General features: G+C 32.0%; 2 protein-coding genes, 1 long non-coding RNA gene and 1 pseudogene across 6 annotated transcripts; 2 read left to right on the forward strand and 2 right to left on the reverse strand.

Moving 5' to 3' along the window:
- Positions 1-401: 401 nt before the first annotated feature.
- On the reverse strand, positions 402-1,715 carry LOC107366325 (uncharacterized; annotated as a pseudogene). Its single transcript, XR_016198818.1, has 4 exons — positions 1,636-1,715; positions 1,415-1,550; positions 1,224-1,353; positions 402-1,162 (listed from the first exon to the last, which is right to left on the reverse strand). The product of XR_016198818.1 is annotated as an uncharacterized LOC107366325 (transcript).
- Positions 1,716-3,516: 1,801 nt separating this feature from the next.
- Positions 3,517-4,811, forward strand: LOC107366335 (uncharacterized). The gene is made up of 2 exons (XM_015933917.3): positions 3,517-3,871; positions 4,143-4,811. The coding sequence occupies exons 1-2, from the start codon at positions 3,629-3,631 to the stop codon at positions 4,644-4,646; spliced, it is 747 nt and encodes a 248-aa protein (XP_015789403.1). The 5' UTR covers positions 3,517-3,628; the 3' UTR covers positions 4,647-4,811.
- On the reverse strand, positions 3,709-6,846 carry LOC112539326 (uncharacterized). The gene is made up of 3 exons (XR_003083102.2): positions 6,107-6,846; positions 4,804-5,994; positions 3,709-4,713 (listed from the first exon to the last, which is right to left on the reverse strand). It is a non-coding gene; the product is annotated as an uncharacterized LOC112539326 (long non-coding RNA).
- Positions 6,847-6,919: 73 nt separating this feature from the next.
- LOC107366598 (uncharacterized) lies at positions 6,920-15,662 on the forward strand. Of its 3 annotated transcripts, none has more exons than XM_089267729.1 (6): positions 6,920-7,307; positions 7,406-7,481; positions 7,552-7,718; positions 7,801-11,386; positions 12,443-14,899; positions 14,990-15,662. In XM_089267729.1, the coding sequence occupies exons 4-5, from the start codon at positions 11,293-11,295 to the stop codon at positions 13,228-13,230; spliced, it is 882 nt and encodes a 293-aa protein (XP_089123855.1). In that variant the 5' UTR covers positions 6,920-7,307; positions 7,406-7,481; positions 7,552-7,718; positions 7,801-11,292; the 3' UTR covers positions 13,231-14,899; positions 14,990-15,662. The 3 variants fall into 3 exon arrangements, with proteins under 3 accessions (XP_089123855.1, XP_089123856.1, XP_089123854.1); XM_089267730.1 differs by having other exon boundaries at positions 6,931-7,307; positions 7,552-7,714; XM_089267728.1 differs by having other exon boundaries at positions 6,931-7,307; positions 7,406-7,714.
- The last annotated feature ends 674 nt before the right edge of the window (positions 15,663-16,336 follow it).

The following is a 16,336-nucleotide window of genomic DNA, read 5'->3' on the forward strand; positions in this document are numbered from 1 at the left end:
TTTTCTTTATGATTTAAATTATTTTCAGCCTCGAATATTAGTTTTACCTGATTTTACCTCAAAGATCTGAATGTCGTGATATGATTGACCAAAATACTATGGTATTAGCTGATGATAATAATAAACTCAATTTTACTATATTAGACTTTAAAAAGGTTTGAATTCAAGATGAATCTTTGACTGTTTAAATGAAGAAATTGAGAAAACTATCTATCTGAGAAAGATATCTGCATCCATAATTGTACAAAAGGAGACCGAAGTTTCAACTTTGAACTCGATTTTCTTGTAAACTATCGGTCATAGAAACTTTATAAACGCACCAAGTCTCAACTCTTTACTCAAATATTCGAGCTTTTAGTAGTACTTTTGCATTACATTTAAAAGTTTAACCAGAAAAATGGTTATTTTACCAAGATATTGGTTTATTTGAGTTTGTTTTGTTAAAAACGTTGCTGCTCGTGCATTTACAAGTGCAATTAAATTATCAATTAGTCAAGGATTTAATTGTTCAAAGAATGGTGATTGTAAGTGATGCCATTCTCGAAAAACAGAGGTTAAAAGTTTTGCGAACAATGGCCAAAATCAAGAGAAATGTTGGTTAATTGAAAAAAGTGTTCAACTCATAATACGGAATGACAATTTTTATGGACGACTAATAAGTTTCACATCAATAACTCTTGCGGTCCCATGAAAAAAAACGGTTCAACGGAAAATCGAACTTATCTGTTTTACCAAAACACAAAGTTTTATTTCAGGTAATAAACGGCATTTTCTAGGCGGCCATCAAAAGATACATCAGGAAAATAAGTTCGCTCTAAAAATCTGCTTCCATAATTTGACAAAAAGTGATCGAAGTTTCAACTTCGTATTCGATTTTCTCAAAAACTATCGATCAGATAAACTTTTAAATCACACAAAGGGACTCAGTTTGCATGTCACTACAGACCAAAAGAATCTAAATTCATAAGAAATCCATTTTTATCGGTTTTTAACCATTTGTGTCAATTTGTTGCAATTTGTTTATAAACGTGACGGTTGTGTTAGTTGTGTTTCCTTTAGTAACAACCGTTCGAGACTCAATCATATTCAGAACCGATTGTTATGCTCAGATCATTTCCAATAATTTTCGTCTCATGGAACCATTTGTTTGTGTCTAAAACAACTGTAAAATGAAATAAATAAGTTATCGTATTCAAAACTATAAGCAAATCAAAGAAACTTACTAATATCACCAGAGTTGACCGTAATTTCGAATCGTTTGCAGGTAAAATGACATTCAATTGGTGGTTCAAGGATTCACTTTTCACTTCCCTTGATCTGTGCTTGCCATGAAGGGTAACCAACATTGTCAATCTTGATTAACCAGACAAAGATTTACCTTTAAATTGAACAATTTATAACTCATTTGACTCACATGCATAGGAGCCCCATAACCAGGAGTACCCATGAATATCCAATCAAGCCTTGAATCTTCCGAATCACTTGGTAAAAAGCTTGGCCTTGTATAATATTGACGCAGCTTTTGAGTTATTGAAGGATCACAATTGGACCTAAAAACACCGATAATATATGAGTTTAAAAAGACAAGAACCAACCATCATTTGATATAAAAATAATACTAAATCAACAACTTACCATCCAATGTACCAACTCTTGAAATGGTCAGCATCAACATGACCAGAAATAATATTCAAAGCTTCTCTCAACGATTTAAATTAATTAATTAATAAATAATAAAAAAATTAACCAAACCAAAGTAAGTTTTCATTGATGGTGACATCCACCGAGTTAATTTACAAACAAGTCATTAAAGTCAAGATGTTTGCTAGCGAAATACTAGATAGCAGCACAAAATACCGCTTACCAAGCAGCGCAAAAATTCAAAAAGATTGTTTACTATTACAAATGTTGATAAAAGTATCAAAAATGGTGAATAAGTATCTCGGGCCATGTAAGCTGAACCTGGATAATAATTTGCTGATGGCATGGGTGGCAAAGATCCATACCTAGAAACAGAAAGGTCACTTGAATTCATCCAACTGCCATTGGAAGTGGCGGTGGAGGTGGTAAAGGTGGTGGAGGTGGAGGGGAATCACGAGATAATGACCAATCTGTTGAATTTAAAGATCCATCCAAATATCCAGGTGGTGGTGGTGGTGAATTTAAACTGAGTGGTCCTGAAGACTGTTGATTTAAGCTGGCATTAACAAGGTTTTTGAATATGCTAATAATATCATCTTTGTTTCCTTGTTTAAGTGTCAACTTGAAAACAAAATCAAGAAGCTCCGATTATGATCATCTTTACTAATTACGGAACATACATTTCAACCTTGACCCAATTGAGGTCAATTTAATTTACACGTCATTAACATTAAGATGTGATCATTCAGGTAATAAAGATGATGGTTAAATTTACTATCTTAATTAAAAACATTAAAACAAATTTATTAATATTCCATTCTTTTTTCTTCAGCCTCGGTTTATTTTCAGCAAATTGATGTAATCTTTAATATTTCATGTTGCTGGTTACAGATACATTCATGATTTAACAATTTAATTGTCCACTATTAGCATATTATTTTTCACCTTAACACGCAATTTTTCATCGCCTACTCAATTGCGTTTTTGATGAGCATCAATTGAGTTCGCCCTCTAAAAGTTGATTCACTTGATACATTAGTCTTAAGCTGTCACATCAACTGGCATCAACAATTAGCTCATAAAACAATGATTCAACTCGAAAGCCCATTTCTTTAATTAACACGAAAAGATGTTCAAGTGCAAGTTTAATTTTTAAAGCTTGCGTTCACATGTAATTCAATTTAATGGATCCGTTATTATTAAACCACTTAATGAATCTAACAAGTGAGATCATCGTAATTAAAAGCTTAATATAGTTAAAACAAAAAAGACGACGACGAGTTTCACTGTTGACAGGAGTTTTCATGAGCTTCTTGGGTGTAACATGATTTGTGTGTGTTCATTGTCTTAATTGTATTGAGCAAACATAATCACTAACCAGCATCAGCAGTTACAAAAATGTTAATTAAAAAGGAGTGAGACGACAAGACAACAATATTGTAGATGAAACGATGTAAAGATGTAAAAGTGAAAGTAATCACAAAAACACCAACATTAAGAAATGATCAGAAAAGAAGAGCAAATTGATTTAACAGAATTTTATAATAAAGGCAACAATTAGACGTTAGACTGGGTGTAACATGAGTCAGGTTAAGGATGATGATGAGAAAAAGATTGAAGAAATTGAAAATGAAAGTTAATTGTTTTGTAGGTCGACACATCCATTACGGAAATCCTTTTCAGGAAATTCTGACCCCGAACAAATTAATAAGATACCTTTGGGTAGGTATATCTCATCATTATTGACACAATGAAAAACTTTGAACAATCAAAGTTAACGCTTTAACAAAATTTAGTTCAAAATAAACACTCACACGAATTTTTGATATCTTTATATAAGAATTAAAATGATTCCATTAATTGTCAGACTGTTTCTTTACTCGGTAGTGATTAGACAGTTAAATTAAACTTACAACTTGTTAGTTGAATCTTTTCTTTTCGTGTTAAATCTTTAGTGTAAAACCAATTGTTCACTCTCGTTGAAACCATGGGATTACCTATGTTCACCTGCTTAGCTCTATTTGGCTGTGTTACAGTTATTTCTGGTCGATTCATTTTCCCATTGACTCCAGTGGAAACTTCAACCGGACTTGCAGCTGATTTTTATGTTCGTGCTAAACCATTGGAATCATCTGCATCTAAAGATGATCTTGAATCATCCCATGCTTCACCAGTTGGAACTCGAGTCTCTGGAAAATCTTATGAAAGAATCCAGGAAGCTACTTATCAGGTAAACAATCTTCATCCCTCTTAAAACAAAATCACTCAATACATTTTAACAACCATTAACTTTCATCAGTTAATCCTAATCTCTGATCTCACAATTAATTAGTTAGATAGATAACTCCTTAGTAAGTTAATTTGTTCAGAAAAGGCTGAAACTTAAGCCTTAAATATTCGCAGCCTAAATTTTATCCATTAACTAGTTTGCTTCACTATCTTCATCGTTAACTTAATTATTAACTTACTCTTTTATTTTTTCTTAATTTATTATAATTTAGCCTGCTGAGCCTTACAACTTTGGTTATGATGTACGAGATGATTATGGTAACCGTCAATATCGTAAAGAAGAGTCAAATGCTGCTGGAACCGTTCGAGGTTCATATGGTTACACCGATGCCAATGGACTTTTCCGTATTGTTGAATACATTGCTGACGTAAATGGATTCCGTGCTAATATTAAAACAAATGAACCTGGAACTGGTGCTCAACAAGCTGCTGATATCGTTTTAGCCCATGAAAACCCACCAAGAGGTGTTGTTGAAGCAGCATCAGCTCCAAAGCCTGTAACTGAAGAGCCACCCAAGGAAATAATCAACAAACAAAGTGAATCAACTGTACGAACCTATGAAAGGTTTAACCGACCCTCAGTTGAATCTTCTTACCTATACAGAACAGCCTTACCTTTACCCTCAACTCCATCTTCATCTTCAGTCTCTTCATCAACATCTTCATCATCATCCTCATCATCTTCCGATGAAATTGAAAAGGAACGCCAACAATAATCATTATTACAGCTATCATAATTTACGACTCAATTGTAGCCTGAACATTGATGATTTAATGTTAACTCTGGCAAATGTTAAAATATCATTAGTTTTATCATAATAATTAAATTGATTGTTAGTTGGTTAAGCTAAAGCTAAACTGATTACACTTTACCATTAGAATCCCAACTGTTTTTTGTCTTCTCCCAACCTTTAGGCAAAAAAAGGTAACATTGGATGATGAGATTTGATCAATTAATTGTGTTGACAGGAAAAGAAAAAAAAGGATGACAAATAATATTAATTAGAAGCTATTAACTGACAAAAATAAGCAATTAAATTGTTCATTGAATTACAACCATTAAACAGTATTTACCATGAAAACACATACATAATGAATAAAAGTGAAGTGTGAGATGTAAAAAAACTACAAAACAGTTAAAAATATGTGAAATTATTCATTTGATTAAGAGGCAAATTAATTGAGTGTTTTGCCTAATTTTCATCACTTTTTCACCATGAAATCAGCAAACCACCTTTAACAATGAAAGACAGTTAATTTAATCTGATTGATAAACAGAAAGACAAACAGGTTGACAAAATGAAAAATGTAACCTTTTGAAAAGCATTTTGAATTAATCAGAATCATTGAGTTAACCAGCAAAATAATGCAATTAATCCGCTGATAATAACAGTGGGTAACATCAACAACAATTAGATGGTTAATTGGAAACAAAATTGTGAGAAGAGTTACACTTTTGTGTTCATTCACTTGGGTTATTAATACAATGAACAAAAAAGGAGAAACCAACAGAATTAATCTTTATCTTGTTAACAATTTCAACATTTGTTCAGAGTAAAAATACAATTATTATTATAAATGTCAAGACACTTTATCAGGTTGAAAAAAAAGATGAAAAAAAAACCGATGATCATTATAATCATCATCATGAAAAGATCTCGTTAAATTCAGTCTGACAAAAAAGGTTAAATTTCATGTCCGTAGATTCCCACAGGTTCAATCAGATAATTATGTTCACAATTGAGCTTATTATTAGCCGTATTGGATTCTGCATTATCAACTTAAATACATCTATTTAATTGGAGTTTCCATTTTTCTCCCTGTCATCTTAGTTTCATGGTTTCACAACTTTCAATTGAAAACCCAAAAGATATTCAATTTGATCACTGGGAACGCATTTAATTTAATTGCCAGGTTAGATAATTGGCACTTCCATTCAACCAGAAACAGTTAACAATATAACATCCAAACTCTCACCGAGAAACGATTCCTATTCTTGAGTTCATCTTCAATCCCTTGTTAACTTGTTGTTCCATGTTTTTCATACATCTTTTCCAGTGTAACCTGAAAGATAGAGAGAAAAATTTCAATTACAATTTGATCCGACAATTTAACAAATTATTGATACTGCAATAATCACATAATAACTATAATTGGCAATTATAAGTTGACTTACCTTTAAATACTGATAGGCTGTTAATTTAATGAAATAGTGATGGCACAGTAGAGGAAAAATTGAATTATTAATCATTTACGTGTATTTGTTTAGGCAATAATGGGTCAATTAATTGAGTCAATCTTTCTTCCATTTCATCATTTAATTCATCTTGTTATTCACCTTTAATGCAATCTCACAGTTGGAAGCCTTCATAATCTCATCTTGATTTGGTTAAATAATAAGATGAATAGGTGAATGAATGGAAGCAAGAAAGATGAGCTTGTTTGATGTTGTTCCTACTGATGTTGCCGTTCAAGTTGATTTTGATATTTCCCATCCAACCAATTAGACTTGTGATTTACCATTAAACAAAATGAGGTTAAATTACAGTAAACTGTATCTAACACATGATATTAGATGATATTGAAGCCAATTAAACTGGGAAATCCATGTTTACCCTTGCAATTGGTCCACCAAACAAAAGACAAAACTGAAAACTTATTGTAAAGCTTAAAGGATCACCACAGAGAGATACGACTGAAGCACAGACTTTCCAGTTAATCACAGCTATTGATTGAATCGCCTCTTTTTCAACAGCATCAACCAAACCAGTAAATTGATAGGATCAACATTAACAACATAAATCCAAAATACAATGATTAAATTGTAAAATGAGTCCAGTTAAGTCCAACTAGAGCACTTACAAAAGGTCCTAAACAATAGAAGCAAAACGTGTAAAAGGTTAACAGCTATAACCTCTTCTTAATATTAACTAATAACCTCATCTATGCCTCCATCTATTATTAATATTTGCAGTTCCAAATCCTTAATTCAAAAAACCAATTAACGGTTTTATTTTTGAATGTTTATTCCATCAGTTCATTAATAAAAAATGATAAACAGTAAATTGAGACAACCCAATTACTCCGAAAAGATCAAATTTCAAAGAAATTTTAAATCGTTTTTTATCATTTAGTGTTAGCTTTCAGTGTTACTTTTTGTAAAACAATGGTTTTGGTCCATTTTGAAAGTTACTGTTGCTCTCAACATTTACCTTGTTACTAAATGTTACTTTAGTTAATGTTCAATGATTACCTTCACTCCCACCTGAGCCTCCTCTCATTTGGTTCCAATTAAAGCTTCCTCCCAAGGTATTTATCGTTGCGGTTAAAAGTTAAATGATAAGCAACCTAAAGAGATATAACAATCAGCTGTAAAGGTTTGTCTTTGCTTTTTTTATCCATTTTTTTACCTTCAAGTAACGACTTGTACGGAATGACCATTAACATGACCTTTCTTTATTCCCTTTCTTTTTAGGAATACAAAACCACAAATTAGGTTTTCAATCCAATTGCTCGCTGCTTCTGAATGGACACAAATTATGATGATATGAGTACGGACATTACTGGATTTGATTGATGCTTTTACATTTTCCTCTAATTTCAACCGTTTCTCTTTCCTAGGATCTCACTGTCTGGTCATTTGGTAATTTACCAGTAAAGATAACTTACCTTTTCAACAAGTTATCCTAACTGTTTACAGCATTTTCCCCAAACAATTGAATAAACCGATGACAACTTAATTAGTGCTTTGCTTTTCCTTGTCGTTTCACATTTACCAGATCCAGTGAGTGAGTAAACCAGTTTACTTTTTAACCTTTCTATTAAATCAATCATCGTGATTAACCTTTGTTGATCGATATTATGTTGCAGCTTCTTTTAAAAGCAAACAGAGAGTTGGCCAAGCCGCTATTGCAATGATTGGAGGCCAATTGGACAGACAGACCTGAAGCCAGCCGTGTTAACCGAGAACCGTAATTATTTGTTATAATCTAAATGGAAGATTAAATGGAGGATAATACGCCCAGGAAGAATCCAATTTATCGACATTTTTGGAAAGTTTACATTCCCTCTTATCATTTAAATGGACATTATTGGACATTATTGGACATCTTTCAACCTTTCCTGATCATCATAATAATAATCTTGTCCTTCTTAAAATCGAGCAAAAGATTCAAACAAGAGCAATAACAAGAAGAAAATGTCTACAATTTTATAACCAGTAAGGGGTCTTGATCAACAGTTGACCTTTCCTTGGACTCTTATTACCTGTTCATAAGGGATTGATAATCCCTTGAAAGTTGATGGACAAAAAAAAGGAGAAAAGATGAAAATATCTGAATCTTCTTATAATGATCAAGTTATTGAAGTCAACCTCTTTTATAATGTTGCACTGTCAGAGGAGCCAAAATAAAGAGGAAAAATGTTGAATAAATAAATGGCAGGGAATCATTATATTATCATTATAATCAACATTATTTGGTCAACCAAATGGCGTCCATAATAAGACACAAATGTAAAAATTGGTTTGTTAAACAACGTTTCCCTGATTCTTCCAAATAACCTCTAAGCTTCAACTTTATTCCCTGTCAAGTGGCCAAAGTGACTCTCATTTGATAACCAAATTCATTGATTGAATTGTAAAAATTGGACGATTTTTAAAGACAAAATTTCTCTAATCACGTTAAACAATCGAGTGAATCAATAATCAGGAGAAAAAATTGTTGATCCAGAAAGAAAAAGGAGAACCCAAATGAACATTTTATCATTATTATCACCATAATCAACACTGGCAACAAATGACATTCATAACACAAGATCAACAATTGAAATGGTTTGTTAAACTGTGTTTTTGGCCCTTTTTGGCTACTAACAATTCTTAAGCTTTAATTCATTCCCTGTCAATTGAGTTACTTACAAGTCTACTTATCTTATTATTGAGTCCTTATCTTCACCAGCTTAAAGGTGAAAGGCCTTAAAAGGACAAAGTAAAACCTGAAAACTAAGGATGCTGAAGGAGAGTAAAAAAAGGCTTCAATATTTGATCCGATTTTTTTTCCTTCTAACAGGGAATGTTTTTCCGGTCAAAATTACTTTAATAGCAATCAATAGCTTTGTTAAACTGACGATTGTTACACTTGATATAATAAATAATAACCATTTAATCTTTTACTTTTGAGTGGTTTGTTTATTACTCTCCTCAAGTAGCTGATAACAATCATAGGCAAATTGTAAAGGCCAAAAAGTCCGAAAACTGTTGAAGCCGAAAATGGTAAAGCGAAGGAGAGAAGAAAGTAAAATTTTCAGGAAATGGAAATAAAAGGCAACTGAATCAGAATTGAATGAAATCAACCTTTAATTCCCTTATTCACATTGCATTAAATCACTCAATTACTTGTCCATTTCAATATCAAATGTTGAAGAGTAGAGTTGGTAATCAATTTGAATCTTTACTTTACCTCTTTCAGTATAAGACTTAAGGCTTTTCCCTTCGCTTAAAATCAATTTACTCTGATTTAATGGTTAAATTGTCAATTTTACATTCACTGATCTTTCTGTCAAAATTGTTAATTTAATATATATTAAACAATTTATCTGTAATTTGTTAATCATGTCAATCGTTTTTGGGTTTGTTTTGCTTTTTTTGCCTCCTTCTTTTGAAGGGTTTATAACCATTTATCAATACACAAAAGCCAAATAGATAAACAGTTAATTCCTGAATAAATGAAATTGCCTTTAAGCTATTGACAAAGTCACAACACATTTGGACACCTTTAATAATAAATGAAACATCAATCACAATTTAATTTAATTTTTTGCTTCTCATCCAAACCAGATGAACAAAAATCCAACATCATCAACAGCAACCTTTTCATTAAAACTTTACACCAAACAAAATTTCGTTATGAAACATTTCTCTCAATCTTTTCCTTTTATTTCCAATTAATCTTGATATTTTCAATTAAAGCGTGTTTGATTGTTGTTTTATTGATTTTCATGATGACAATTTTGATTGTTATCCGCTTCAGGGAAAAAGTAACAACTTAATGCCATTCAATGGTTCGCCAAGTAAATACAATTTCAGAGTAATCTAATTTAGTTTCCGATTCTTTCCCTTCCAAAAGTTTATTCAAAAAATTTTTACGCATTTTCAAAATTTTCATTTTTCCATGAAATTCAAGTCGCAGTAAATCACAGAACAAAAGTGTAAATTCATTTTTCTTCATGTGATCATTTCGATAACGAATAACTCTAAAGTCTAGAAAATTGAAAATCACTTTCTTTAGCATTTCGATCTTTGATCTGTTGATGACCTTTTCGATGAAACATAATCTTGAAATCAGTATTCAAAGAACAAAAATTATTCGAAATTCGAGTTTCATGTTTTTTTGTTCGACAGAACTTTTTAGAAAAAAAACCTGGAAAATCTAAAAATTCAGATTTACATTCTTTGAGAATTACAAATTATCTTTTGGAAGTCTTGAAACAGTCGAAACTTTAGTCAGAGAAAAAAAATTCAATCGAAATTCGAGTTTTGAAATTCCATAATTTTTCATCTTAACTTTTCGAAAATATAAAAATCGAAAATCTAGAAACTACGATTTCTGCCTTCGGAACTTTTCGGTGAGATTTAGTCTTGAAATCACAATCAAAATAACATTATTTATGAGGCAAAAGTTCAATCGAAATGCGATTTTTCAGTTAATTTTTTGTGTTCTTTTATTGAAATTTTTCTCGAAAATCGAAGAGATTTTCTTGATGTTTGACCAAATTTGCGGCAATCAGAAAATGCTAAACATTTTGACTTTTGAAACAATTTTGTTTCAAAATTGAAGCAACATTGAAAGGCCATTGAGTCGGTTCAACTGGTTCAGCCAATCACAAAAGTTTATGTTAAACATCTTTCACTCAGCGCTCTCTAGTTTTATCATCTTTAGTTACATTCCTACATCAACATCAGCAACTTAAAGTCATTTCATTTTTTTTGTTGCTGTTCATCACCATCAAAGTGGCACTTGAATAAATTTTTGATTTATCCTGAAAAACGCATCAGACTTTAGTCAACTAGAGACGCCAAATAATGAAATCAATGAAACCAACAGTTGAATAGCAACCATATTCAAATCGAGGAAAACATTTTCTTAACAAATCCAAAGAAAAACAATTTTTACGTTTGTTTTAAACATTCAACATCATTTTTACCGTACAACATTATTAAACATCGTTCAACATCATCCTCATCCTCATCTTTACCATCTTTAATGCAATCATTTCACTGAAACAATCTTCAGTGCTTACCTTGTGTTTAAGGCAACAAGTTTCGTTTTTGTTGAAAGTGTTGAAAACAAAAGTGTTTATCCTAAAATGACCAGTGCAAAGCACAGTATTGATGCTATTCTTGGACTTCAAGCAATCAAACAAATCAAGGAATCAAAAGATTTGATTAAAAAGCGAAAAGGTAAGAATTTGAATAATCCATTAAACAAGCAAAAGATCAAATCACCATTTTCATCGCCATTAACATACAGTTGAAACAAACCGATATTTATCTCAATCATATATTTTGTGATCCATCCCTGACCAAGCATGTTTGACCATGTAAACATCATTTAATAACATGAACCAAGAACTAAAGCTCAGTGCAAAAGTATTGGAAATTGAACATTTCCAAATTTTAGCTTCGAAATTGAAAGATCACTCAAAGATCACAAATTAGTTTATTTACTGAAGATTAATCAGAACCGATTTCAATGTTGTATCTTGTTTCCACAATAGGATTCCATGAAAACTTCAGCTTCATTTATAACTCTGCTTTTCAATGTCAATGGTCTAAATTATGACAATTAACTGAGCAATAAAGAAATGCCAATTTATAAATTTCTATTCAAAGCGAGTTAACAATTTGTGTACTGAAAACACTGTTAAATCGTCTTGATTCATAATTAAAACCAATTTTGCCAATACTTTTGCACTAAGCTTTACAAGTTGAGTGTTAACTTGAAGACAGATTGAAGTTGGTACAAAATGTTGTCCAGTCAACTGTAACTTTATAACACTTAACTTTAACCATTGATAAACCTTTTACCGCACTGTTTAACCCATTGTGCATTTTAATAGGCCAAAATGTTACCTCTTCAACTCAATGGGTCCACAAGATTCATTTTGCTAACACAAATTGAGGCGAACACTTTACAAGCCAAAAAGTGTAATCAACTGCCAACTAATAAACGATTACACTATCGTTTGACCGTTTGCTTCTTCAAATATATACATTACCATTTCACTTTGCTCACAATACAACGATTGTTGTCGATGTTTATCACTCAACATTTGTAACCTTTTCTTCACTTCTTTTCATTTTATTTTTTTCTTCTTCTCCATTTTTTCATCCTTTTCTTCCTTCTTCGCCTTCTCTACCCACTTCTTGGCTCACTCCTTATCGGCATCAATGGAACCAACAACAACCCCGACGCCAATCCCGAAAACCCGTGGCTTTTTGTGGCTCTTTTATCAGTCCTTTCATCACCTTCTTCTTCATCACCATCTTACTCATCCTCATCGCCGTCTCCTTTATCATCTTCATCTTCACCATCTTCAGCCTTCTGTGGATTCTCGAGTCGAGAAGGCGACAACAAAAATGGACTCATTCTTTTGGTGAACAACAACAATAATAATCATAATAATAACGCTGTTTTACCTGTTGTTTGTAGGAGTCCTTTTCAATTGACCACAAACACTGCCACTACAACAACAGCTACAACGACAATAACAGCAACACTAAACAACGCAATAAGTACAACATTGGCCAGTCTTTCAGCCAACACCAACAATAATAATGGTAATAATAACAATAATAATAATGATCATTATGGTCATCATAGTGGTAACAACAATGGTGACTGTGGTTATTCACCTTGTCCATCACCTTTACCCTATGATATTAAAGATGATGAGGAAACTTGCGGCTCAATGGGAAGCAGTACAAATGGCATTGCTTCATCTACATCATTATCATCCTTTAATCCAACCCATCATTCCGATGATGGACCCAAATCGAAACATCGCCGAACACGAACAACCTTTACAACCTTTCAACTCTACGAGCTTGAACGGGCCTTTGAAAAGTCTCAATATCCCGATGTGTTTACAAGGGAAGAGTTGGCCTGCAAAGTCAATCTGTCCGAAGCAAGAGTCCAGGTAAGCGTCAATCAATTATCAATATTGTCGATAATATCCTTCGATCTCAAGTCGATATCTCTTTTCATATTTTCACTCGATAATGTTTATTCCTTATATCAATAATCAATCCCAGTTTAGTGTTACATTGTTTTTTGTTTTATGAAACATTTTTCACAATTTTGCTCATTGATTTGTCAGATGTTGTTCAATGATTATCATTTTTAAGTTACCATTTGTTTACGTTCACAATCAATTAATGTTGATTACAATTAAATGATTAACCTGACTGTTTCTCTGTGTATTGAGTGTGTCTTTAATGGTCTATTGCATTTTGATTACAATGCTTTAATACTTGCTGTCTTCATCATTACCAAAAGCAAACCTCTTTTGGGAAATAAAATAAACTTTACATTCTGTTTATTATTAACATTATTATTAAGTTTATTGATTAATCCATTGACTGATTGATTAACTGTTAACTCTATTTGGATTTGATATTTTTTGATAATCTAATGGGAAGGAGAAGGCAAATGTCCAACTCTGAATGATCATTAATTGAGTTGCTTTTTGTTTCCATCAAAAGACATTCAATACCAAATTTAATGAACCATTCAATTGAGTGACAACTTGATTAACTCTGACAGTTATACACCAATTATTTATGGACATTAAAGGTAATTCAATAAGATCACAATCAAATTACAACTGTTGAACCTTTGAATGGTGAAAACACAGTTGAAACTGGATTAAGGCCTGAGAATCATTACTCTAATGTCTGTGTATTTGTGTCTGAGTTAACATTGGTTAATTTGGTTTCAATTTAAATTATCATTGGAATGGAAGAAAAGATTTCCAATTGTTTAACAGTGATGCTAATAATAGCAGTTAATTACTTGCAGCAACTACTCATAATCAATTCAATAATTGTATTTACAACCATTTGACATTAATTGTAGGTAAAAATAAAGGTAAAGACTGGAGGAGAAGATGAAAAAACAATTATCTTGTTAACAGTTAATTGTATTAGTTGATAATAGAGTTGAAGTAAATCAATTAAGGTGTGAATTAAGTTGAACATATAAAAAAGTGCTTCAACAAATGTTCATCATTTTGAGCGTTTATATTTTGATAATTGAATTTATGAAAACGAATAAGTGTAAGCAATTTGATTATTTGGTGAACAAAATGAATTTAACTTTCAATTATTTAGCAATTTGTTTTCATCTTTTACCGTTCTCACTTTTAATTGCTATTACCTTTTCAATTCAATAATAATGAAAGGTTTGAGTTTAAAGGATTTGTCATAAATCAAGTGTTAAATTGAATTTACCTCCAAAATTGTCTCCAGCATGGCTTGTCCAATGAGCTTCAAGTGGTAACTAACCGTTTGCGTAACTAACTTTCAGATGTTAACGCTTTTTTTGTCTCAATTGTTATGTTGATTTTATGTTGTGTTAGGTTTAATTGAATTTGTTTTAATTTAAAAATTATAATTCTGTTAGCTAAATTTTTCTAAATTTGTTGTTATTCTTCTATTTTCTTTGTCGTTCCAATTGTGCAGGTTTGGTTTCAGAATAGGCGAGCAAAATGGCGACGTCAGGAAAAAGCGGAAACATCTTCTGGTTTTCAAGGTATAAATGATCTAAATTCACCACGATTACCTGGATTAACTGATTCACCAGTTAATAACAATCATTCATCGTCGACAAGTTTAAATCATTCCTCACTCGGGATACCGCATCATTCAGTTAGTCACAATTCACTTTCAAGTCTTCACTCATCCATTCCTCCGGTAAGATGAAATATAATCAGATATCTTTCTTTTCGCTTTGTATCTCGACACTTTTCTGATAAAAATTACTCTTTTTTTACTTTTTTGCAGAGTCTGTTGATGAGTGAACTTTGTGGTCGGTCACAAGGTGCATATTATCCGTTATCATCCGTAGAGTCTTGGATAGCTGCAGCAAGTGTGGCAACATCTTTATCACCTTCTTCTGGTTTGCCATCAAATTCATCTGGAGGCATATCTTCATCATCACCAGCAACCACTTTACCCACACAATCAGCTTCATCCATTTCTATTAATGGAAATTCAATTGCTAATCAACAAACTAACGGAGCTCATTCTTTCCCTGTCAATTTCAAAGCTCACCCAGGATCCGTCTATCCAAATTACTTTTTAAACTCTACACAATCGTTGGACCTTTCAACTGGTTCGCTAGACAGTGTTTCCTCTAGCCTTCATTCATCTCATTATATCAATCCCCTCTTTGGATTACTACTTAACTCTCAAACCCAAAAAAGAAACCAAAGTGAGAAGCAAACCCTTTCATCCCTAGTTAACTCGAGTAATGAATCAAAATTGCAGTCTGATCAAAATACAACTGCGAACTCACCCAAAAGCAAAATAAGTTGATGCAAATAGACTTGAACCCTTAAATCACTGTTCCTTTATTGCCATTCATTACCCTGTACGCTTTTGAAGCTGAAAATTTCATTCAGATCAATTTTCTTAACTGATCTAACCGTAAATAAAGATTTTTTTGTTTCATAAATAATCGTTTAATTTATTCTGTCAATTGAACTAGAAAAAAACCTGTGAATGTGAAAGAGAAATTAATGAAAATTGTGAGTTTTATTATTGCTGACTTAGTGATTTAATCTCATCAAATTTTATACCAACAAATTATTATTTGAACATTAAATACAGTAAATGTAAATATATAATACTTGCAATAACCGATTATCTTATTGACAGTCTAAGGCCCCTTTATCAACTCCTAACATGATCTAGATTAGGATGAAGATTTAGGATGATGGTTGACTGGATAATATTGATTGTTATTAGTTGAGAGATTTTAAGGAAAAAAGGAGTTTATGGAGGAAAAACAGGTAAATGGATGAGGCTAAAGGTGTTGAGAGGATGATGAGAAATACAGTCACCCTTCCGAAACTGCACCATTCTGAAACTGCACTTATTTTTTTCAATGGTCCCTATTAAGGAGGAGTTAGATCTACTTTCGCATTTCGTCGATTTTTGATTCAATTTTTTTAATTACCAATTGACTTAATTCAATTTTCTTTCGTGAAATATCAATCCAAAAACTCGCGAAATCAGCTTAAAGCAACATTTTAGGTTAAATTTGGTCTATTAAGGAAGATTGAAAATCGTGAAATATGTTGCCCGACCAATAGTGTAAATAAGCTATTTCCCGAGAAGTGCAGTTTC

Source organism: Tetranychus urticae, chromosome 2 (assembly GCF_039701765.1).
Source record: "Tetranychus urticae isolate SD_2017Ah chromosome 2, NJAU_TeUrti_SD_1.0, whole genome shotgun sequence".
Taxonomy (NCBI): Eukaryota; Metazoa; Arthropoda; class Arachnida; order Trombidiformes; family Tetranychidae; genus Tetranychus; species Tetranychus urticae.

Bases quoted from the DNA above. Each gene is read 5' to 3' on its own strand.
- LOC107366335 (XM_015933917.3), top strand. From the start codon at position 3,629: ATGGGATTACCTATGTTCACCTGCTTAGCTCTATTTGGCTGTGTTACA. The intron at 3,872-4,142 runs GTAAACAATCTT...ATTATAATTTAG, and splicing joins TCCAGGAAGCTACTTATCAG to CCTGCTGAGCCTTACAACTT.
- LOC107366598 (XM_089267729.1), top strand. From the start codon at position 11,293: ATGACCAGTGCAAAGCACAGTATTGATGCTATTCTTGGACTTCAAGCA. The intron at 11,387-12,442 runs GTAAGAATTTGA...CTCTTTTATCAG, and splicing joins TTTGATTAAAAAGCGAAAAG to TCCTTTCATCACCTTCTTCT.